The sequence below is a fragment of the Oncorhynchus mykiss genome, chromosome 1 (genome assembly GCF_057628025.1).
Source record: "Oncorhynchus mykiss isolate SJ-2025 chromosome 1, ASM5762802v1, whole genome shotgun sequence".
NCBI classification, from domain to species: Eukaryota; Metazoa; Chordata; class Actinopteri; order Salmoniformes; family Salmonidae; genus Oncorhynchus; species Oncorhynchus mykiss.
The window spans coordinates 28,914,850-28,939,140 of NC_143022.1; the positions used below are offsets into that span (position 1 = coordinate 28,914,850).

Below are 24,291 nucleotides of genomic sequence, written 5' to 3' on the forward strand. Positions count from 1 at the left end.
GTCATCACACCACTCTGACATCTATCCCGACTCCCTGTCATCATCACACCACTCTGACATCTATCCCGACTCTCTGTCACCACACCACTCTGACATCTATCCCGACTCCCTGTCATCATCACACCACTCTGACATCTATCCCGACTCTCTGTCGTCACACCACATTGACATCTATCCCGACTCCCTGTCATCATCACACCAATCTGACATCTATCCCGACTCTCTGTCGTCACACCACTCTGACATCTATCCCAACTCTCTGTCATCACACCAATCTGACATCTATCCCGACTCTTTGTCGTCACACCACTTTGACATCTATCCCGACTCTCTGTCATCACACCACTCTGACATCTATCCCGACTCCCTGTCATCATCACACCACTCTGACATCTATCCCGACTCTCTGTCATCACACCAATCTGACATCTATCCCGACTCCCTGTCATCATCACACCACTCTGACATCTATCCCGACTCTCTGTCATCACACCACTCTGACATCTATCCCGACTCTCTGTCGTCACACCACTCTGACATCTATCCCGACTCTCTGTCATCACTCCACTCTGACATCTATCCCGACTCCCTGTCATCACACCACTCTGACATCTATCCCGACTCTCTGTCGTCACACCACTCTGACATCTATCCCGACTTTCTATCGTCACACCACTCTGACATCTATCCCGACTCTCTGTTGTCACACCACTTTGACATCTATCCCGACTCTCTGTCATCACACCACTCTGACATCTATCCCGACTCTCTGTCATCACACCACTCTGACATCTATCCCGACGCTCTGTCGTCACACCACTCTGACATCTATCCCGACTCTCCAACCAAACAATACTTCTTCCTCCCTGGCAACTAACTCTCCTTCCTCATCTCTCTCTCAGCTCCACACCCCACACCTCAGGTTCTTTACTAGGGTTCCATTGCAAGAAGTATTCACATTTCCACTTTACACCAGGGATAAAGAGAAAACTAAGCCCATTCCAACTGCCTCTGAAAGCACTGAATCAATCGATTTACACAGGTTAAAATTAATCAAAGCAAATATTCCATCTTTTCACTATCAACTGAATAGATCTAGTACACAAGCTGCACCTAATACGCACTACACTAAACTACACTAAACTACACTATACTAACTACACTGAACTACACTACACTAAACTTCACCACACTATAACACAGTGTTTGACAAAGGCATATAGGCTACATGCATTAATGTGAACTAATGTGAAATCTGCACCACAGCACAGGCACATGGTTATGCATGAGATGAAATGCAAGGACTTAAATGTGCACCATAAGTGGTTCTGAGAATCCATATACCATGGGGCAGTGAGTTTAAAATAAACAGATGAATATCTGTTTACATATATGTTTATCATTTTGGACCTCTCCACCTTTTTGTCCCCCACCGGCCAACTTAAACAGAGCTTCCCCCAACCAACACAGGCCTTTTAGCCATCAATAACACATTTAAACAGTCTTTCTCTGGTCCTTCCAGAAGGAACATTCAGAACTCCATCAGGCTAAACACACAGTTTTTATTGGGGGGATCCCAACAATGCAGACATGAGAAAAGCAGCTATACTCAAATCCTACCCCTCTTTCCCCCAGGTTAATTTGAGGTGATATATATACTGTAGACATACAGACATATATTCTCTATACACCAGAGAAGCTCAACCCACAACTAACAGGGCACTGTGTTTAACAGGAAGGTTTAGTGATATCAGAGAAAATCGGTTATATGTATATGTAATTTGATGTGTATGAACGGAACTCTCGAACCCTGACCTACTGTCTCACACTAACCCTTTTGGGTTTTATGTGGAGCCAGACCATGCAACTTAGAGAAAGGAGAGTGAGGAGTGGGACAGATTGAGTCTGGTTGAGGGGAGGTGGTGTTGCAGTGGTTTATGGCCTGTTGAGTGGTCACTGGTGTCCTGGAGAGATAATTGAGTTTGACTGCAGGGAGTGAAACACAGAGGGGGGGGGGGGGTCCAGGGGTTTATTGGTTTGGTATTGTTATAGTTAATCTACAGTACCTTCTTATCATAGACATAATGCCCATAGACTTAAAGGGGAAGGATGGAGTCACAGGAAAGATAAATAACAATAGTTACAATACAGAGTAAGATAGACACAGGCAGTGTGGCGCAACAAGTTTGGTGGAAGGCTGCTTGCTGCCTGCTGCCTGCTCAGAGAGAGGGTGGGACTGGTTTAAGGGATAACACACAGAGAATCAGTGTGTTTGTGAAGATGGGTGGGGGAGTGTGTGTATGTTTGTGTGAGTGTGTGTGTGTGTATGTGTGGGTGTGTGTGTTTGAGTTCCTGAAAGAAAGAGGGCGAGAGAGAGAGGGTGGGGGTTAATACTGGGATTCAATTCAGGGGAAGCTTTTGATTCCTACAGCCAAAACAATCCTGATCTTCTCTTTGAGACACTATTTGCTCATAAATGCCCTCGGGGACCAGGCGCTCATTTAGATGCATCTGCTCCTCTCAGTCTCTGTCTTTGAAAAATGCTTTGAATAAGTGCAGTGAAGTGAATAAAATGCTTTGAATAAGTGTTCCATATATTCCCGTCCAGTGCAGCTCACAGGTGTATTTTCCCTTGGCTCAGGACATTATGTACAGTATGTGTTTATAGTGAGGACGTTATGTACAGTATGTGTTTATAGTGAGGACGTTATGTACAGTATGTGTTTATAGTGAGGACGTTATGTACAGTATGTGTTTATAGTGAGGACGTTATGTACAGTATGTGTTTATAGTGAGGACGTTATGTACAGTATGTGTTTATAGTGAGGACGTTATGTACAGTATGTGTTTATAGTGAGGACGTTATGTACAGTATGTGTTTATAGTGAGGACGTTATGTACAGTATGTGTTTATAGTGAGGACGTTATGTACAGTATGTGTTTATAGTGAGGACGTTGTGTACAGTATGTGTTTATAGTGAGGACGTTATGTACAGTATGTGTTTATAGTCAGGACGTTATGTACAGTATGTGTTTATAGTGAGGACGTTATGTACAGTATGTGTTTATAGTGAGGACGTTATGTACAGTATGTGTTTATAGTGAGGACGTTATGTACAGTATGTGTTTATAGTGAGGACGTTATGTACAGTATGTGTTTATAGTGAGGACGTTATGTACAGTATGTGTTTATAGTGAGGACGTTATGTACAGTATGTGTTTATAGTGAGGACGTTATGTACAGTATGTGTTTATAGTCAGGACGTTATGTACAGTATGTATTTATAGTCAAGACGACCCAGACTCTGTAATGATATAGTTACACAAGACCACTACAAACAAGAAGCACAAATGAATGTGCTCATGAACAAATAACATGGGTAGATTTTCGACACAAAGGCATATATGAGTAACAAGCTGAGACACACAGAGAATAAGACAAAGCTGAGGCAGAGAGGTCTGAACATGTTGGCCCCTGGGTCCTTGTACGTATGTATACACAGAGGAGTAGTGAGAGACATGGTAGATATGCAGACTTAATGAGATACATTAAGTCACACTCAAGGCAGTATGTCTGAGATGAGAGAGAGTGGTGGGGCTGACTAACCAAAGCATACCAGAGTAGTCATAACGGGGCCTTCATACTAGAGAATGTAACAATGCACTTTTACACTTAAGACGCCATGACTCTGTTAAGGCTAGATACTGTATAGGCCTATATGTCCTCCACCAATCAACCACACCCACAGTATAAAGAGCAGGAAGTAGAAGACAGACATGTGCCACCCAGTGTGACATCCTGTTTCCCACGAGGCAGTTCCCTACAGAGCAGAGCACAGGAGACAGACTCGAGGCAGATGTCATATCCTCAGGCAATGTGGAAGTGATCAATTATCAATTCATCCTATTACACTCACCCTGGAGAGTGGGGAGTTACCCTCATCTGCAGTATCTATCTCAGAGACATTAAGGATGTGTGTGTGCGTGTGTGTGGACATGTTTAACTACACTTGTGGGGACCAGAAGTCCTGGGGACATTTTGTTAGTCCCCACAAGGTCAAATTCTATTTATAGGGGGTTTAGGGTTAAGGTCAGAATTAGCGTTTAGGGTTAGAATTAGGTTTAGGAGCTAGGGTTAGTTTTAAGGTTAAGGTTAGGGTTAGGGTACAGGTTAGGGATAGGTTTATGGTTGTACAAGACTGTGTGTGTGTATGTACAGTGCATTCAGAAAGTATTCAGACCCCTTGACTTTTTACACATTTTGTTACGTTACAGCCTTATTCTAAAATGGATGAAATATTTTTTTCCCTCATCAATCTACATACAATACCCCATAATGACAAAGTGAAAACAGACTTTCAGACATTTAAAAACACTAACAGAAATACCTTATTTACATAAGTATTTAGACCATTTGCTATGAGACTCGAAATTGCGCTCAGAGGCATCATGTTTCATAAGCAATCGGGGGAGAAGGGCTTTGGACAGGGAGATGACCAAGAACTCGATGGTCACTCTGACAGAGCTCCAGGGTTCCTCTGTGGAGATGGGAGAAACTTCCAGAAGTACCTTCTTATCAGGTGCAGGACAGAAGAACCTATCAAAGAAAAAAAGGAATGCCTGCAACTCTGGAATGTTCTCATGCTGATTTAATCAGACGGACAATAAATATATACCTTTGCCCAAAGTGTAGACACTGTCAGACAAACATTGAGGGCAACACAGCGCCAGCTTTACAGCTGGGGAATGCAGTATTTTTTTTATCTAGGAAACAAATGATCATGAATACATTTGAAAATGAAAAAACAAACACGTGCAGTGTTAGTTGTGGATTCTGTTGGTTTTCTGTCATATACATGGCCAGTCCCACATTGTTGCATTTCTTAAGAGGCTATTTCCTTACAGCCTGGAACAGGGGCTTTATTTACGAGAAGGCCAAGCCTAGACCTTCTCATGCTGCCCTGGGGCGAGGAGGGGGAGCCCAGACCCAGCAGCGTCTCAATGCAGAACAAAAACTCCTCCAGTCGTTACACAAGCACTGCTGAAATGACTTCCACATCTGTAAGAAACTGCATGGCTTTTAAAAAGCACGGCTACATGGAGAGGAAAAATGTGAACGGGAGCACAGAACCGGTCTAACCACAAACTTCCTCTGCAGAAATAGATGTCAACCCCCACATCCCCCACACCCCCGTGACTGACACACGCATACACACAAGCATGCAAACACACGCACACGCACACCCACCCACACACACACACACACACACAAACACACACACACACACACACACACACACACACACACACACACACACACACACACACACACACACACACACACACACACACACACACGTAACATACCACAGAGGTACATTGTGAATAAAAGTGGCAAACACCCATGATGAAACACCCATGTCTAAACAGGGCAGTGATTGAGTGTGCTGATCTGGATCCAGTGATGCGACTATGGGGTCTGATGGAACCCAGCTAACCCAGACACACTAAACACCTTCTCCAAGAGTCCTAAACCATGACATGAGGACAAAGATGGGAATACAAACACACAACCACTGGTTGGGCCCACAGGCTCTGGCCTGAGAGGTCCACTGTTCACACATCCACACAGGAAATGAGATGAAACCACCACAGCCATGATTTGTGAGACAGACCCAACTGTGGACCAAGTACCTCCATAAAGATGGCCGAAAACACTGGGTGTAAGGGAGCATCCCTGACCTCTAAAACACTGGGTGGAAGGGAGCATCCCTGACCTCTAAACCACTGGGTGGAAGGGAGCATCCCTGACCTCTAAACCACTGGGTGGAAGGGAGCATCCCTGACCTCTAAACCACTGGGTGGAAGGGAGCATCCCTGACCTCTAAACCACTGGGTGGAAGGGAGCATCCCTGACCTCTAAACCACTGGGTGGAAGGGAGCATCCCTGACCTCTAAACCACTGGGTGGAAGGGAGCATCCCTGACCTCTAAACCACTGGGTGGAAGGGAGCATCCCTGACCTCTAAAACACTGGGTGGAAGGGAGCATCCCTGACCTCTAAAACACTGGGTGGAAGGGAGCATCCCTGACCTCTAAAACACTGGGTGGAAGGGAGCATCCCTGACCTCTAAAACACTGGGTGGAAGGGAGCATCCCTGACCTCTAAAACACTGGGTGGAAGGGAGCATCCCTGACCTCTAAAACACTGGGTGGAAGGGAGCATCCCTGACCTCTAAAACACAAAAGATTATACAGTATGTAAGACCAGGAATTGCATTTTAGTTAGACTGTTCAAAAAAGTATTATTATTATTATTTGTGTACTTGCTTGACATTTTACTGCATTGTTAGGAGCTAGGTAACATAAGCATTTCACTGCACCCGCTATAACATCTGCTAAACTGTGTATGCGACCAATAAATGCCATAGATGGAGCCACAGGGAGGGAGGACACAGGATACTAGCGTAAAGTCCCAAAGTTAAGTTTGGATTTGATCAACATTCTGCTGTGGTCTAAGCAACAGTATATCATATTAGAAAAGCACACAATGAGTGGGACTGTATACTGCTCTGTGGTCAGTGTGGTGTCCCAGCCCTGACCAGCCCTGGGAGACCCTGACCCCATCCCAGGTCAGCTCCACTCCACTGGGCCACTCCGTCCCTCCCTCCCCTCTACAGCCCAATCACAACTGGCCTGAGGCTGAGCCATCCCATCCCATCCCAGCCACCCTAAGTCTCTCTGTGAGACTATGTGCTTATAAAAGCAGTTGCACAACAATCATGCTCTTAGGGAACGCCTTTGATATGAAAATCAACAGATGCAGGAATGTAGGGACTGGAGATCAATCACTCAATATCACACAGTAGGACAGTGTGAACGGAGGGATGAAAAATCCCATATTTCTGAGGCCTTGTTTCAAATTTGTCAATAACAATCATGTTGGATGACAACAGGACGCTGGCATACTCAGAGGAGAGTGGAGGAAAAGTTGTCTCTTTCAGGCTGTGCCTATGGTGTGTTGGCAGAGCCTTGGCACAGTGGCTGGCAGTGAGCGTGATGCAGCCAGGCACGTTGGCACAGGGCTCCTCATTTAGACACGTGCCAAAAGCTCGTCAGCAGATCTGGATGCTCTCGGGGTAGAAGGAAAACAGAGAGCGCTTAAAAGAAAGGAGGAGAGTAGGGCTGCTGTCCCAGCCGCAGGGGGCAGAGGGCAGAGAGCCCGCACACAGAGGACCATTGTCCTCACACACCTCGTGGGTGTTAATATGTGTGAATGTGAGTGTCTGTCTGTCTGTCTGTCTGTCCTTCTGTCTCTCTCTCTCTGTTTGTGTGTGTGTGTGTGTGTGTGTGTGTGTGTGTGTATGTGTGTGTGTGTGTGTGTGTGTGTGTGTGTGTGTGTGTGTGTGTGTGTGTGTGTGTGTGTGTGTGTGTGTGTGTGTGTGTGTGTGTGTGTGTGTGTGTATGTGTGTGTGTGTGTGTGTGTGTGTGTGTGTGTGTATGTGTGTGTGTGTGTGTGTGTGTGTGTGTGTGTGTGTGTGTGTGTGTGTGTGTGTGTGTGTGTGTGTGTGTGTGAATGCAGGTGTGAACACTAACAGCCAACTGATATAACACAGTACTAATTATGATATTAGCAGAAGGAATGCTACATCAATGAGTGTCTGGGACGTGTGTGAGTGTATTATTCACACAGTGAACATGAGTGTGTGAGAGTGACTCAGATCCCACTCAGGGCCTGAGCTCTCTCTCTCACTCTCTCTCTTTCTCTCTCCCTCTGACTATCCCTCCCCCAATCCCTCTTTCTCTCTCTGTGTCTCAGTGTAAGTATGAGGTGGTTCCCCCTGTGGTAAGTGTGTATTTCCAGGCAGTCGCCATGCTGTTTCATGGCTGTTTTGATTCTAGTCTCATGGCGCGACACCCTCTGACCCCCATCCACCCATGAGCCTCCACCACAACCCCACAATACTGTGCTCTGGGCAGCAGGGCTACATCTGGGCTCTGAGTCTTCAGGTTCCGATCCACAATCACACATAGACAGATGCCCTTGTTCCCTTCACCTCTCCTCTCCTTTTGCCTCCAGGTCTGTGGAGCCATGCCAGCTGCCTCCCCCGCACCCCTCTCACCCCTTCCCCCTCACCTTGCCCCCTTGCTGGGCTGTGACAGCTGCCTCTGTGACCCCCTGGTGACTCAGCCACCCCCACTGGGCCAGACAGCAACCGGCAGGAAGTGACAAACACACTGGGGCCCAGTTCTGGTACCCTGCCACCTGCCCCCTGGCACCACCACCTCCTCACCACATACTGTAAACTCCCACCCACACAGCCAGCCTTAATTAATGAGCAAAACAGGAGTCACAAACCCCTATATGAACTTAAACTCTCACTGATGCAAGGTCTTGAATAGGTAGAAGTGCCCACACACTAATACTGCCGATGGTAACTAGAGAATAGAAAACCCATACATATAGGCTGAAAATGCCATACTACACAGTGTGAGTGACGTTACCTCTGCCCCTGTGATAACTGGTGTGTGAATGTGTACAGTGTAAGAGTTTGTGAGTAAGGCCCCTCCAGGCCCAAGCCATCAGCCTGCCCCCCTACAGACGAGGACCCAGAGGGGCCGGCTAGGGACTCCTGGTGTGGGAGGGAGAGACCCTACTAGACTGTGCTGACTGACACTCATTGTCTAGAACAACAGATCTACAGCTGCTTCTCAACCTGGCTACCCAACCACCAGCCTATTTCTACACCTCTCCCTCCATCCCTCTATTCCAGTATCTTTATCTGTTCCCTTCCGTCTGCTCAGCTAGATATGGAGAAGCAGGAAGTTCCAGGGAGTTGAGTCAGCACAATTCCCTTACGGGAGCAGTGTGTGCAATCCTGCAATCCTAGTCAGTGCTGAGCTGTTTTTCCAGTATATCCACATCTATGAGCACACACACATCCTTGAGATCCCCCCCCCCCCACACACACACACGCACACACACAAACAAACAGACAGCACAGGTGTGACCAAGTGAGGTGAGACATACATAGAGAAAGCAGGTTGAGCTAGAGAACGCTGCTCTCTGTAATCAGAGGGCGGCTGAAGTTTAACATTTACCCTATTGTTTCAGGCACATATACCCACACAGACCCACACATATACCCAACCCCACCCACACATATACACACCCACATCCACACATATACCAAACCCCACCCACACATATACCCACCCAGACATATACCCATCCACACCCACACATATACCCACCCACACCCACACATATACCCACACAGACCCACACATATACCCACTCACACATATACCCAACCACACCCACAAATATACCCAACCATACCCACACATATACCCAACCACACCCACACATACAGTGGGGAGAACAAGTATTTGATACACTGACCGATTTTGCAGGTTTTCCTACTTACAAAGCATGGAGAGCATGTAAAAATCCAGAAAATCACATTGTGTAATGAATTAATTTGCATTTTATTGCATGACATAAGTATTTGGTATTAATATTAATATTTGGCAGTTCTTGACCAGGTTTGCACACACTGCAGCAGGGATTTTGTCCCACTCCTCCATACAGACCTTCTCCAGGTCCTTCAGGTTTCGGGGCCATCGCTGGGCAATACGGAATTTCAGCTCCCTCCAAAGATGTTCTATTGGGTTCAGGTCTGGAGACGGTCTAGGCCACTCCAGGACCTTGAGATGCTTCTTACGGAGCCACTCCTTAGTTGCCCTGGCTGTGTGTTTCAGGTCGTTGTCATGCTGGAAGACCCAGCCACGACCCATCTTCAATGCTCTTACTGAGGGAAGGAGGTTGTTGGCGAAGATCTCGCGATACATGTCCCCATCCATCCTCCCCTCAATACGGTGCAGTCGTCCTGTCCCCTTTGCAGAAAAGCATCCCCAAAGAATGATGTTTCCACCTCCATGCTTCACGGTTGGGATGGTGTTCTTGGGGTTGTACTCATCCTTCTTCTTCCTCCAAACATGGTGAGTGGAGTTTAGACCAAAAGGCTCTATTTTTGTCTCATCAGACCACATGACCTTCTCCCATTCCTCCTCTGGATCATCCAGATGGTCATTGGCAAACTTTAGACGAGCCTGGACATGCCTGGCTTGAGCAGGGGGACCTTGCATGCGCTGCAGGATTTTAATCCATGACGGCGTAGTGTGTTACTAATGGTTTTCTTTGAGACTGTGTTCCCAACTCTCTTCAGGTCATTGACCAGGTCCTGCCGTGTAGTTCTGGGCTGATCCCTCACCTTCCTCATGATCATTGATGCCCAACGAGGTGAGATCTTGCATGGAGCCACAGACCGAGGGTGATTGACCGCCATCTTGAACTTCTTAATTGCGCCAACAGTTGTTGCCTTCTCACCAAGTTGCTTGCCTATTGTCTTGTAGCCCATCCCAGCCTTGTGCAGGTCTACAATTTTATCCCTGATGTCCTTACATAGCTCTCTGGTCTTTGCCATTGTGGAGTGTGTGGACAGGTGTTTTTTATACAGGTAATGAATGAGTTCAAACAGGTGCAGTTAATACAGGTAATGAGTGGAGGACAGGAGGGCTTCTTAAATAAAAACTAACAGGTCTGTGAGACCCGGAATTCTTACTGGTTGGTAGGTGATCAAATACTTATGTCATGCAATAAAATGCAATAGAATCCACTCACACATATACCCAACCACACCCAAACCTATACCCAACCACACCCACACATATACCCAACCACACCCACACATATACCCAACCACACCCACACATATACCCTACCATACCCACACATATATCCAACCACACCCACACATATACCCACCCACACATATACCCAATCCCACCCAACCACACCCACACATATACCCACCCACACATATGCCCACCCACACATATACCCAACCCCACCCACACATATACCCAACCATACCCACACATATACCCAATACCCAACCACACCCACACATATACCCACCCACACCCACACATATACCCAATCCCACCCACACATATACCCATCCACACCCACACATATACCCATCCACACCCACACATATACCCACCCACACCCACACATATACCCAATCCCACCCACACATATACCCACCCACCCACACCCACACATATACCCACCCACACCCACATACAGTGCCTTGCGAAAGTATTCAACCCCCTTGAACTTTGCGACCTTTTGCCACATTTCAGGCTTCAAACATAAAGATATAAAACTGTATTTTTTTGTGAAGAATCAACAACAAGTGGGACACAATCATGAAGTGGAACGACATTTATTGGATATTTCAAACTTTTTTAACAAATCAAAAACTGAAAAATTGGGCGTGCAAAATTATTCAGCCCCGTTAAGTTAATACTTTTTAGCGCCACCTTTTGCTCCGATTACAGCTGTAAGTCGCTTGGGGTATGTCTCTATCAGTTTTGCACATCGAGAGACTGACATTTTTTCCCATTCCTCCTTGCAAAACAGCTCGAGCTCAGTGAGGTTGGATGGAGAGCATTTGTGAACAGCAGTTTTCAGTTCTTTCCACAGATTCTCGATTGGATTCAGGTCTGGACTTTGACTTGGCCATTCTAACACCTGGATATGTTTATTTTTGAACCATTCCATTGTAGATTTTGCTTTATGTTTTGGATCATTGTCTTGTTGGAAGACAAATCTCCGTCCCAGTCTCAGGTCTTTTACAGACTCCATCAGGTTTTCTTCCAGAATGGTCCTGTATTTGGCTCCATCCATCTTCCCATCAATTTTAACCATCTTCACTGTCCCTGCTGAAGAAAAGCAGGCCCAAACCATGATGCTGCCACCACCATGTTTGACAGTGGGGATGGTGTGTTCAGCTGTGTTGCTTTTACGCCAAACATAACGTTTTGCATTGTTGCCAAAAAGTTCAATTTTGGTTTCATCTGACCAGAGCACCTTCTTCCACATGTTTGGTGTGTCTCCCAGGTGGCTTGTGGCAAACTTTAAACGACACTTTTTATGGATATCTTTAAGAAATGGCTTTCTTCTTGCCACTCTTCCATAAAGGCCAGATTTGTGCAATATACGACTGATTGTTGTCCTATGGACAGAGTCTCCCACCTCAGCTGTAGATCTCTGCAGTTCATCCAGAGTGATCATGGGCCTCTTGGCTGCATCTCTGATCAGTCTTCTCCTTGTATGAGCTGAAAGTTTAGAGGGACGGCCAGGTCTTGGTAGATTTGCAGTGGTCTGATACTCCTTCCATTTCAATATTATCGCTTGCACAGTGCTCCTTGGGATGTTTAAAGCTTGGGAAATCTTTTTGTATCCAAATCCGGCTTTAAACTTCTTCACAACAGTATCTCGGACCTGCCTGGTGTGTTCCTTGTTCTTCATGATGCTCTCTGCGCTTTTAACGGACCTCTGAGACTATCACAGTGCAGGTGCATTTATACGGAGACTTGATTACACACAGGTGGATTGTATTTATCATCATTAGTCATTTAGGTCAACATTGGATCATTCAGAGATCCTCACTGAACTTCTGGAGAGAGTTTGCTGCACTGAAAGTAAAGGGGGCTGAATAATTTTGCATGCCCAATTTTTCAGTTTTTGATTTGTTAAAAAAGTTTGAAATATCCAATAAATGTCGTTCCACTTCATGATTGTGTCCCACTTGTTGTTGATTCTTCACAAAAAAATACAGTTTTATATCTTTATGTTTGAAGCCTGAAATGTGGCAAAAGGTCGCAAAGTTCAAGGGGGCCGAATACTTTCGCAAGGCACTGTATATACCCACACATATACCCAACCCCACCCACACATATACCCACCCACACCCACACACATACCCTACCCCACAAATGCTCAGACACAGACACACACTCAGAGACAAGTCTCTGTTCCTCCATCCACACCACCTGCCACAGTGACGGCTGTATTAGACTTGTTGTGCCCCGTGCGCTCACCCATTCTCCTGCCCCTTGTCCCTCCAAGCCCTAAAATTACCCCTAACCACCGAGTCACGACACCCCGGTTATAGTCCCCTAACTGACCCCCCCCTCAAACCCAGTTATAGCCCCCTAACTGACCCCACCCCAAAACCCAGTTATAGCCCCTAACTGACCCCACCCCAAAACCCAGTTATAGCCCCTAACTGCCCTGCATTCACCTGACACCATGCCAGCGCAGAACTCACAAACATACATACAAACAAAGACAGACAGACAGACAGACAGACAGACAGACAGACAGACAGACAGACAGACAGACAGACAGACAGACAGACAGACAGACAGGCTGACTGACTGACTGGCTGGCAGACTGGCAGACAGACTATTCCTCTGATATATGCTCCTAATCAGATAAGAACTGGGCCTGCTAAGCCTGATTATGTTATGCAGTAACACTGACTCATTCAATAAAGCTTCCTCTATTAGGTCATTTTCCCAATTTGATTGTAAAAGTAATACAAATGTATCTGATTGCTTCTAGCTTGCCAATCCAACCAGTGATATAGCTCTACTTTATCAATTATATTTTAAAAAGTGATAAAATGTAATAAAGACCAACCCAGTCTTAGTGATAAGAAAAAGTTGGTCTGTGTCACTTTGTCAGTCAGATTATAAATCAGATTGGTTGTGATGCCACTTGATGGAAATAATTTCTACTTTTATTGGGATTAAGGAATAGGGTAGTTGGGGACACCATGTACACTATGTCAAATCATTTCTCACATGAACACCATACAAAGGATATCCATTTCTCTGTTTTTACAGATGGCTGTTTAACTTAAGTAAATATCATGCAAAGGCAAATCCAGTATTTGGATGAAGTTTCTAACCACAGGAGAATGGGAGAGCAGGGACATACTGCAGGGGCTGCAGGGGAGTCTACAAAACCCCAGAGGACTCTGAGAAGTCACATCAGATAGTCACAGACACTAATATGAACATATATTTTGAATATGGAATTGTTATAATCTAAAAGTAATAAATTAACTACATTTACAACAATAAATGAACAAATTAATAATATACTGGTTAGAATATTTTCATTTCAAAAGAAAGTAATGGCTCGGTTTTCATGGGAAGAGGTGAGGATAGACAAAATAAAGAATCGGCAGGCTTGCCAAGAGCATCTTAAGGGACTTGAATTCTCAGGCACTCTAGCTATACTTGGACCCAAGTCCAGTTTCACATCTGCCATTTTCCCTCTCTGTACAGGAAATACTGGGTTGTAGGTGGGCCCTTGGCCCCTCCCACACAGGCACCCATCACAGTCAGGTTGGAGGCAGAGAGACGGCCCTCCAGGCCAGGTAGCCACCCTTGTCCCCCCCTGCGGCCGGGAGAGAACATAGTTCCTGGAATAGTGACCAGGAATGCAGTCGGCACATACACGCTGTATTTCTCACCTGTGTCCTGACAGTCCTGGAGAATCAAATCCCCAAGCAGGATGCGTCCCTCTCCTCCCTCCTAGACAACGCTGTCTGACTGCTCCCACTCAGTGGGATGTAGGGAGGGTGGGGAGTCTCAGACTTACTTCAGTACAAACATAGACACTGAAGTCTTTCTCCTACTCATCTGGGCTATCCATCCATTACATTTACGGAGGAACAATTTAGTGTAATTCATATTTAATCCCTTCATGAAATGGTGAATAAGGGATCTGCTCAGATGCAACATCACCATCCTGTTAGGTGATTTACAATAGGTCCCCATTTTCCAAACTCCCATGAATCAGAATCAGTTGAGTAATTCCACAGCATCATGGAATGTTTATTACTCTGGAGGGCAAGGTGAAGGGAAAACAAATGAAATCAAATGTTTTAATTGGCAGGAGGAGAGAGAAGGAGAGGAAGGGGTGAGAGTGGTCAACTGCAACACCTCCATCTGCAATGTCATCACTCCTGGTGGAAAAGAGTGATGTCTGCATAAAAAAAACGAAATCAAGAAGTCTAGTAACTCTCTCTATTAGCTAACCCTCAGACTGAGAGATAGATGTTTGAAGACCCTATGGGGTCTGTATGGACCGATGATGTCTCAAACAGCTTTATGGGATGAGAGGCTGTTTGTTGCACATTAACAGCCCTCAGTTTTTATCAGTTTCACATTGTTAATAAAATATGAGCTCATTTAGAAGCGTTGAAAAAACTACTTCCTGGTGCAGAAAGACTCTTCCTCCAGTTATGAGTGAACACACTCTCTATTTTCATTGTGAAATTAACACTGCTACTGTAGGTAGCAGAACCGTAAATGTCACATTTATCCTTAAAAAGTAGTCTTTTGTATTGTTGTATTATTATTATATATTTTATTAACCTTTATTTAACTAGGAAAGTCCGTTGAGAACAAATTATTATTTACAATGATGCCCTACCCCGGAGAAGCCCTAACCCGGACGACACTGGGCCAATTGTGCGCCGCCCTATGGGACTCCCGGTTGTGATACAGCCTGGAATCAAACCAGGTCTGTAGTGACGCTTCTAGCACTGAGAAACAGTGCCTTAGACCGCTGCGCCACTCGGGGGCCCAACCAGAGCTCCACTGTTTCATTTTACTGTAAGATTAACATTTTCAGGAAGCCATGTGACATTCAGTATATTTGTACCCCACAATAAAGCGTGGGAGTGGTCATTGATCTGATGCCTGGGATAAAGGAAGTGGAAATTTGAGCTGGGAGCTATAATGAAAACCCTATGGCAAAAATAGAGGCAGGAGTATGATTGACTAGTGCTGGGAAAAACAAAGCTTCTCTTTCCCCAGCAGAGACAGTTCTGTCCCAACAGGCAGTCAAAAGAGGAGCATTTCTGTTAAAAAAAAAACATTCAACAAAAGGACATGGCATAGCCAAGGACACAAAGAACCCCTCTTTTTAACAAACATCAAACAATCAACATCAGATGAGAGGAACACGAGGAAAGCTCAGTGAACAATGGGCATGACAGAGCAGCATGAATCAATTAGTGGGCTCACTTTGATGATGTCATTGACAAGTCATCTGCCAGTGGAGCGGCTTCCGTTTGAGGGAGATGGAAACAACAGCCCCCACCGCAAAACGAGCCCGACCACTGCGCTCCTCACAGAAATGCTCGTCCATCATCCTCCCTCCACCCTGGCCTTTGCCCAGTCGCCGCTCTCCTCATCAGTGTCAGGAGTGAGGGCTGATGCCTCCCTACCCCCTCCCCCATCATACACACATTACTACCAGGTTCACTTCAGCTAGACTTGAGTATAAACTACATTAACTAAATATGGAGTAACTACAGTAGCTTTATGACATTAAGTTCATAACCTTTACACTTAGCAACCAACTAATGTGCATTGTGTGGCTCCATGAGATAATTCAGAGCCCCTCCCAAACACCACACCCTGCTTCATGTTGGGGCTGAAGATGGGAGAGATTCATCTGCTCCTCATTTTTCCCCCTTCAATAACCACCAGCAGCAGCAGCGAGCTGTCCCCACTCTCTGGCTCTGTAACAGGGTTAACTGTCAAGCTGTTCCCCCTATCTGGCTCTGTAACAGGGTTAACTGTCAAGCTGTTCCCCCCTCTCTGGCTCTGTAACAGGGTTAACTGTCAAGCTGTTCCCCCTCTCTGGCTCTGTAACAGGGTTAACTGTCAAGCTGTTCCCCACTCTCTGGCTCTGTAACAGGGTTAACTGTCAAGCTGTTCCCCCTCTCTGGCTCTGTAACAGGGTTAACTGTCAAGCTGTTCCCCACTCTCTGGCTCTGTAACAGGGTTAACTGTCAAGCTGTTCCCCCTCTCTGGCTCTGTAACAGGGTTAACTGTCAAGCTGTTCCCCCCTCTCTGGCTCTGTAACAGGGTTAACTGTCAAGCTGTTCCCCCCTCTCTGGCTCTGTAACAGGGTTAACTGTCAAGCTGTTCCCCACTCTCTGGCTCTGTAACAGGGTTAACTGTCAAGCTGTTCCCCACTCTCTGGCTCTGTAACAGGGTTAACTGTCAAGCTGTTCCCCCTCTCTGGCTCTGTAACAGGGTTAACTGTCAAGCTGTTCCCCCCTTTCTGGCTCTGTAACAAGGTTAACTGTCAATCTGGCGCCATAAAGCTCAAGACCATGTTTTGTGGTACATGACCCGTCATTAATATGGAGATTGGATATGGAGATACATACGCACACACACAATACACAGACACACAAACACACTGGCTGGTCTTGGGAACAAGCTTTAACACCAAACTATTAAAACTCCAATTCCTGTGGTGACGCCTCTGACTGAAGTCCCTTTCATAATGGATTAATTTACTGTGAATCTTCCCTGTGCTATCTGCCCCGAGCGAACATTCTTACATCCAGAGACAGGCCAAAGATTTATAGTCTGCTGCCTCGGTATGGCTCCACGTTAAGGGCCTGCTCTCTGTCTCTCTCTCTCTCTCTCTCTCTCTCTCTCACTCCCTCTCTTTCTCTCTCTCTCTCTCTCTCTCTCTCTCTCTCTCTCTCTCTCTCTCTCTCTCTCTCTCTCTCTCTCTCTCTCTCTCTCTCTCTCTCTCTCTCTCTCTCTCTCTCTCTCTCTCTCTCTCTCTCTCTCTCTCTCTCTCTCTCTCTCTCTCTCTCTCTCTCTCTCTCTCTCTCTCTCTCTCTCTCTCTCTCTCTCAGTTCTGGCCCCATGTCAGACAACAACACACCTACACAATCCCACTATGCATTACTGCTGTAATACCAGCAGAAGTGACTTTCACATTTACCAGGCCATAGCTGAAAGGTTTACCAGGCTGTAGCTGAAAGGTTTACCAGGCTGTAGCTGAAAGGTTTACCAGGCTGTAGCTGAAAGGTTTACCAGGCTGTAGCTGAAAGGTTTACCAGGCCGTAGCTGAAAGGTTTACCAGGCTGTAGCTGAAAGGTTTACCAGGCCGTAGCTGAAAGGTTTACCAGGCTGTAGCTGAAAGGTTTAGGAGTCATTCTATGACTTTCTTCATGTATTTGTGCTTTTAGCTATTAACACAATATAATAGAGTAGCAGCACACTCTGGAGGGTCTGTAACAAGGGGACTATATCAGGAGCTCTCCCCCAATCAGTGGGCAAACCCAACCTTCTGGCATGGCTTCTGGATGGACCCAATTTCTGCTTTGCATAAAAGGAAACCACACACAAGCTCTACAGATGAACAGAGCAGAGGGGGAGCAGGAGAGAGGGGAATATGGAGAAGAGGCCAAACACCAGATCTCTTAAACCCTTACAGCTGAACCCTGTTCCAAAACCCTAAAAGTCTCCAATTTCAACAAGATTGAGTTAAAGTTGAGGAGTGTTCATATATAAGAGCAGTGGCGACCCGTATTTCAGGGCAGGAGGGGCAAAACTCGGAATTGTAAGTCGGGAACTCGGGCCTCTTTCTAGAGCTATGAACTGAAGATCAATGACATCCTCATGATTCGACCTTGTTTTTTTCAGAGTTCCCATTTGTCTTAAAAGCAACATAAATGCAGAGAATGCCAGACTTTGATGACAAAGTTTGATGATAAAATTTGCCCACGTAGGACCACCGCGCGACCTTCCTGTTCAAGTGAGCACAGCACAACAAGGTGAGTCCAAAATGTCTTGTATGCTGCATAAACTATGTAATATGCCAGGGAGATATGTATACTGTAGCTAAGAAAGTAATACTAAGTGTATGTTGTGTAGTAAGCTGTTAGTAGCCCATGTGCCTCACCCTAATAATTTGGTCCCGTTTCCCCTCCTAATTTCACCTACTGTTCTGACTTGGTGGTGTACATGTAGCCTATAACCTGCTTTAGAGAAATGTAATCATTGAATATTGTAAGAGCTTTCATTGTCTGCTTATATGCCCCCTTTATTTATCCTACGGTTCTGACTTGGAGTACTGTAAGAATAGCACATGTTCTGAATTCTGTCGCTGTACGTTTCAAAAGTGCTGAACAAATAGTTATATTGACTACGTCCATCCTAGCTCGCTCATTAATGTCTTAATCAAAATTACGGATTGCCTCTTATCCACTTGTCGTTCCTTTATGCCATAGTTTGTACATCTCAATTGTCAGTAGAAACCACATTTGTTTAAAACCTCTTAAGGATCAAAGGTGTCCCTATACTGGGACAGTTGTTGCTAACGTGCGGTAAGGTGACTAGAATGACGTTGTAAATAACAGCAAACTTTCCAGGACATAGACATGTCTTATATGGACAGAAAGCTTAAATTATTGTTAATCTAACTGCACTGTCCAATTTACAGTAGCTATTACAGTGAAAAAAATACCATGATATTGTTTGAGGAGAGTGCACAACAACAGCAAACTTGTATCATGGCAACTGGTTTGATACATTCACCTCTGAAGGTAAATAATGTACTTACATTCAATAATCTTGCTCTGATTTTTCAGGGGGTTCCAGAGATTAAATGTAGCATAGTTTTGTTTGATAAAATCCATTTTTATATTCAAATGTAGGACCTGGGTTCCTACATTTGGGTATGTTATATTAGATGAAAATGAAAAAAAGGGTCCGATCCTTAAGAGGATCAACCATATCAGCCATGTTCTTTTTAAAGGCAGTAAATGAGGCTGAATGAACTGTTTCGCTGCCAGACAAGGCTCCACTGATAGCCAGGTGTAGCAGTGGTAAGGTGTTGGGACTGCTGTTGGGACAGCTTTATGTAGGCCCTAACAGTTTGTGGGCACCGTTTGTCACCGTTATAGTGCAATTAATGTATTGTTTAGTGTTGTGTTGTGTAGTGGCTTTTCTGGCATGCATACCCCAATTTTAGTTTCTGTTTACCCCACCAGGATGTACATGCTAAAATCGCCACTGTATAAGAGTCTGTATTGCCTTCTCTCTCTGTTAGAGTAAAAACCCTATTACATCAAATGGGCAGGACTTCAGTCCAGGTACTCACTGTACTCTGTGTAGAGGTTCTTGACAAATATATTCTTCAATCCCATGGTGAGTCATCAGTATCCATGGAGTTCCATTACAACAAAGCACCAATGGAGGATCTTCATCAGAGACCCACTACCTCTCTGAGCTCTTGTCTGAGCTAAGCTAACTTCACTTGGAGCAGATTAATAATTTACTGAGACACAATGAATCATCCCCCTCCTCCTGTCTGCTACTGTAGCAGTTCAAACACTCTGCACTTCTGCTGCCTGTCACAGTAAGAAGGCCTGATTTAAGGACTCTACTCCACTGGCCTTCTCTCAATGTTCCTGTGGCAGTTATACAACTTCCTGTTCTGCTCTGTGAATTTTGAACAGTATGCTGCTGTGTATTCATTTCTGTCTGATGATCCTCTAAAGGCACTGTTAGCTATCATTTGTCCCTCCAATCTAATGAATTTAAGGTTGGACTTGTATGGCCATGACTCAGAGTCAGAGTCCATGACCATTAGGGCAGTGTGGATGATTCATGGGACTGACCAGTGACCCGGTACGAGGCAGTCCACTACCGGGAGCCCCTGGCTGGGACAGGGTTAACTGCTCCTCCTCGGTCCCTGCTAGCTACCGCTAAAATTAACCTCCCACACAGCTGGTTCCCATTAGCCTGTAGTGACACTCGGAGCCTGTACTTAAGTTCTACTGCGGGGGCTCCAGTGGAGCAGGGCTCACCGCCCCACTCAGATAATACTACTGTCCCCCGCCAGCGGCCAAGTTTAAACTGGCCCCGTTCCGCTGGCACCGCCTGTGTTTTCAAATGAGGGAGGAGGAGAACGAGGGGGTGTGGGGGAAGGATGGAGAAACGCAATGGTTTATTCACTCGTGCACGAGAGAGAAATGAGAGAGACCTAAAAAGCGAGTGAGAGAGTGACCAGAAGAGAGAAATAGAGACCTAAAGAGAGACCAAGAGAGAGTGAAAGTGAGAAAGAGAGTGAAAGAGAGAGAAAAAGAGAGTGAGAGAGACAAGAAGAGAGAGAGTGAAAGAGAGAGAAAAAGAGATCGAGAGAGACAAGAAGAGAGAGAGAGTGTGTGAGAGAGAGGGAGAGGGTCCCAGAGAAAGGAGACAGACAGAGACAGCGAGTCCCTGGGCTCACACTGGGCTGGGGTTGGTTCTGACTCCATCAATCAAAAACGGCAAGACCCATAAAATCACTCCCTTTTCATGGAAAGATTATTATAACTGTTCCCTATTCATCTGTTACTCTGGACTGGCGTTGGGTGGCGGTGAGGAGAGAGCTGTATGCTATATGCTCTTTATGGACCTCACACTTCAACTGGTCATAGGGGGATCATGCCATAGTGAGACATGGCTGATGTATCTATAGGCTACACCTGGACAGTTCCCTCATGAAAACAGCTTGGATGCTTTGCCAAATCATACAGTGCAGATTCCACTAGCTAAAGGACTTCAATATTTCACCTCTACAATTTTCTATTTTATTTCAGACTTTTTACAATTGATTCAATTCATAGAGCAACAGCCTGTTGACCTGGAATATTTCAGTAACATTTCACATTTCCTCTTCCGACCCCACGGCACACACTTTCACTTTCACTGCAGACATTCTTTGGGGTTTTCATTCAGTCTGTTAACATCTCCTAGCCAGGCAGTGTGAGATGTGTTTGTGTAAAAGGTTAACAATCAGAGTAATTAAGAGCAGAGGTTGCAGCGTACGCAACATCTCTTCCAGCCTGACACCACTGGTCTGCAGGGAGTTAGAGAGAGGGAGAGAGGGAGGGATGGGGGGGAGCCCAGAGAAAAATCAGACATTCTCCAAATAAGTTCCACCTCAGTTCCTAAAGATAAGTATTCATGTCAACGAGCAGAGCAGCAGCACCTGCCTAGGGATTTACTCCCTAAATGAAGAAGCCTGATGACTACACAGCATTGTGGAAAGGGTCGAGTTAAAAATCCAAACTAATAATTGAGACCTGTTCTCCAATGTTGCAACATGAGAATACGACGCGTGCTGATAGTTCACTGGATACTGAAATGTTGATGGAGGGGGTAAGTATGTGTGTGTGTGTGTGTGTGTGTGTGTGTGTGTGTGTGTGTGTGTGTGTGTGTGTGTGTGTGTGTGTGTGTGTGTGTGTGTGTGTGCGTGTGCGTGTGTGTGTGTGTGTGCTTCAGTGAAAGTGTGTGTACGGTGACAGTGCTGGTGTGACTGGGAGCTCCATGGGGTTTATGTTGGATGCGGAGGGGCAGAGGGACGGAGGGCCCAGGGCTCATTAAAGCTGCATGGCCCTGAGCCTGCTAGAGGTGACAAGGGATAGGATTACTATCAGGCCCTGCCCCAGACACCCATCGCCTCATCTGTAAAGTGCCCGGCATGCCTGACAACTCCCCGTCACGCCTTTTTAAATAATTAACGGGCAAAGATTAGTCCGTCAGCCTTGGGCCGAAAGGTCCATCGATTTCCCAAGGATGCATTTTTAATGAGCACATTTCAGCGAGGCACTGTCCGTGAACAGGGGCCTCTGGCACACCATACGTACGGCAACAACTACGAGGTCTCCAGGGGACCAAATGAATACACAAACAAAACAGTAACAAAAAATACAATCCTTCTAAACACTGCACCATTAAAACAAAGGTGTCAAGGGGGAATTCAAGTTTTCAGAGTCCATATCTAAACTTTTGGTAAGTAATTTTTATCTAAAATGTTATCGCTTTAGGTCATCTTTATACAATGACTAGTAAAATGTTCAGGGCTAAAAGATTGAGCATTTCCATAGTTTTATTGAGGTCTCTCTGGGAAATGGAAGGGGTGTGATCAGACAGGGGTGTTTAATGGTTCAGATAATCAATTTATGACCCACTTTATTCGGTTCTTGGGTGACACTAACAGAGTTGGCAGGACCTGGAGAAAGGCCCATGGGCTGTCAGGTGTCATGGCTGTATCACCTTAACACGCCTGTAGTAGGATCTGAATCACAGGAGTAGCAAGGCTTTACTATATAATTACTAGAAATATATTGTACTATACTATTATTATATGATTACTATAGGATTGTATTTCTATGGTTGGAACATTGTCACCATCTTCCATCCCTATGGCTTTGAAAGAAACCACATACTGTAGTCGTGTATTCATTGAGTTGGTAGATTGTGTTGGAATTACAGAAAAATGGGCATGTTTAAAAAAGAAACAAAAGTAGGAACAGTGAAATATTTAATTGAGGATAAAGGTGTTTTTTTTAGTGGATGGCAGGGCAGGGTGATGTTTAGCGTGCTCCATGTGAAGCGATAACATCTTACAGAAAGCCTAGAGTTTATCCCAACCAGAGAACATATCACTCTGAATCAACAGCCTGCATTCAATCAAACTGTCGTGAGATTCAACCTCAATGTTGAGTGAAAAATGCTAGGAATACCTCAATGCCCATACCAAGCTGTTTACGGATCATTATTGTGTGGTTACATGAGTTTACAGAAATGCCAGGGAAATAAAAAGAGTGTCATGGATGAGTACGTCAGAGACAAATCGTTAAGAGGTTAACCTAAATCACCTCTCAAGAGAGATGAACAGATGAGATTAGAGAGAGGAGAAAAGAGAAGAGAGAATTAGAGAGAAAAGAAAAGAGAGAGATGTCAGGATTACCTTTCCCGTCTCCCGATCAAAGTCCACATACTCTCGTGTGGGCGTCTGCCTCTGCTCCCCGTGCAAGTTGGCTGGGAAGAACTGCAGCGAGAGGTTGGTGCCCGTCGCCACAAAAGCCTTTTAGAGGAAAATCAATACAAACAGGATCAGAACGCTGGGCCCGAGCATAAATTATGCAGCCCGTCATTTCTATTTCACATCAGAGAGACGAGTGCCTGGAGCCTGGAGCCAGGGCTCCCAACACTCAGAGAAACAGGGAAAAAACACAAGAGTCATCATTTTCTCTATTTGAAGTATAGAGTTACGCACATCTGATTCTATTTTACCAACACAATGTTGGAATACTGGGCTATAGTGAACTGACGTTAGGAAAGACAGAGAGACTGAAGGAGAGGGAGATGGAGTGAGTGAGAGATAGGAGGAATACAGTAAGAAACACAGGACAAGAACATCAATAATAGTTTAAAAGCCGACCCTGCACTGACACTAATGACAAATGGCCTATGATTCATTTTCATATCATTTATTCAATTAGGCTTTTTACATGACTTGGCTTTCCAATGATTCCAGGCTCCCTGTGCTTGGTTGATGTCATGGAATTTACTGGCATATAGACAAAGATTTAAAACAACTGAGCTCCAAATATGGACACAATGTTTTGTATTGTTTTCATAGCATTACCTCAAACATAATATAGGAAAAAAACAACACAGGCAGAATGCACACAACATATACTAACACAAAATACAGTGTCATTACCATGTCATTACTAAGGCTATAGGAACACAGCACATGTTC

The 24,291-nt window shown here is 45.3% G+C and overlaps 1 protein-coding gene across 4 annotated transcripts in view; it reads right to left on the reverse strand.

Annotated features, from left to right (window-relative positions):
• The window catches only part of LOC110520275 (core-binding factor subunit beta), a 34,517-nt gene that overhangs the window by 8,157 nt on the left and 2,069 nt on the right, over positions 1-24,291 (reverse strand). For all 4 annotated transcript variants that reach the window (XM_021597473.3, XM_090220579.1, XM_021597466.3 and 1 more), the window contains exon 4: positions 23,494-23,610. In XM_021597473.3, the coding sequence (XP_021453148.2) occupies positions 23,494-23,610 (117 nt within the window). The remainder of the gene's footprint in view (positions 1-23,493; positions 23,611-24,291) is intronic.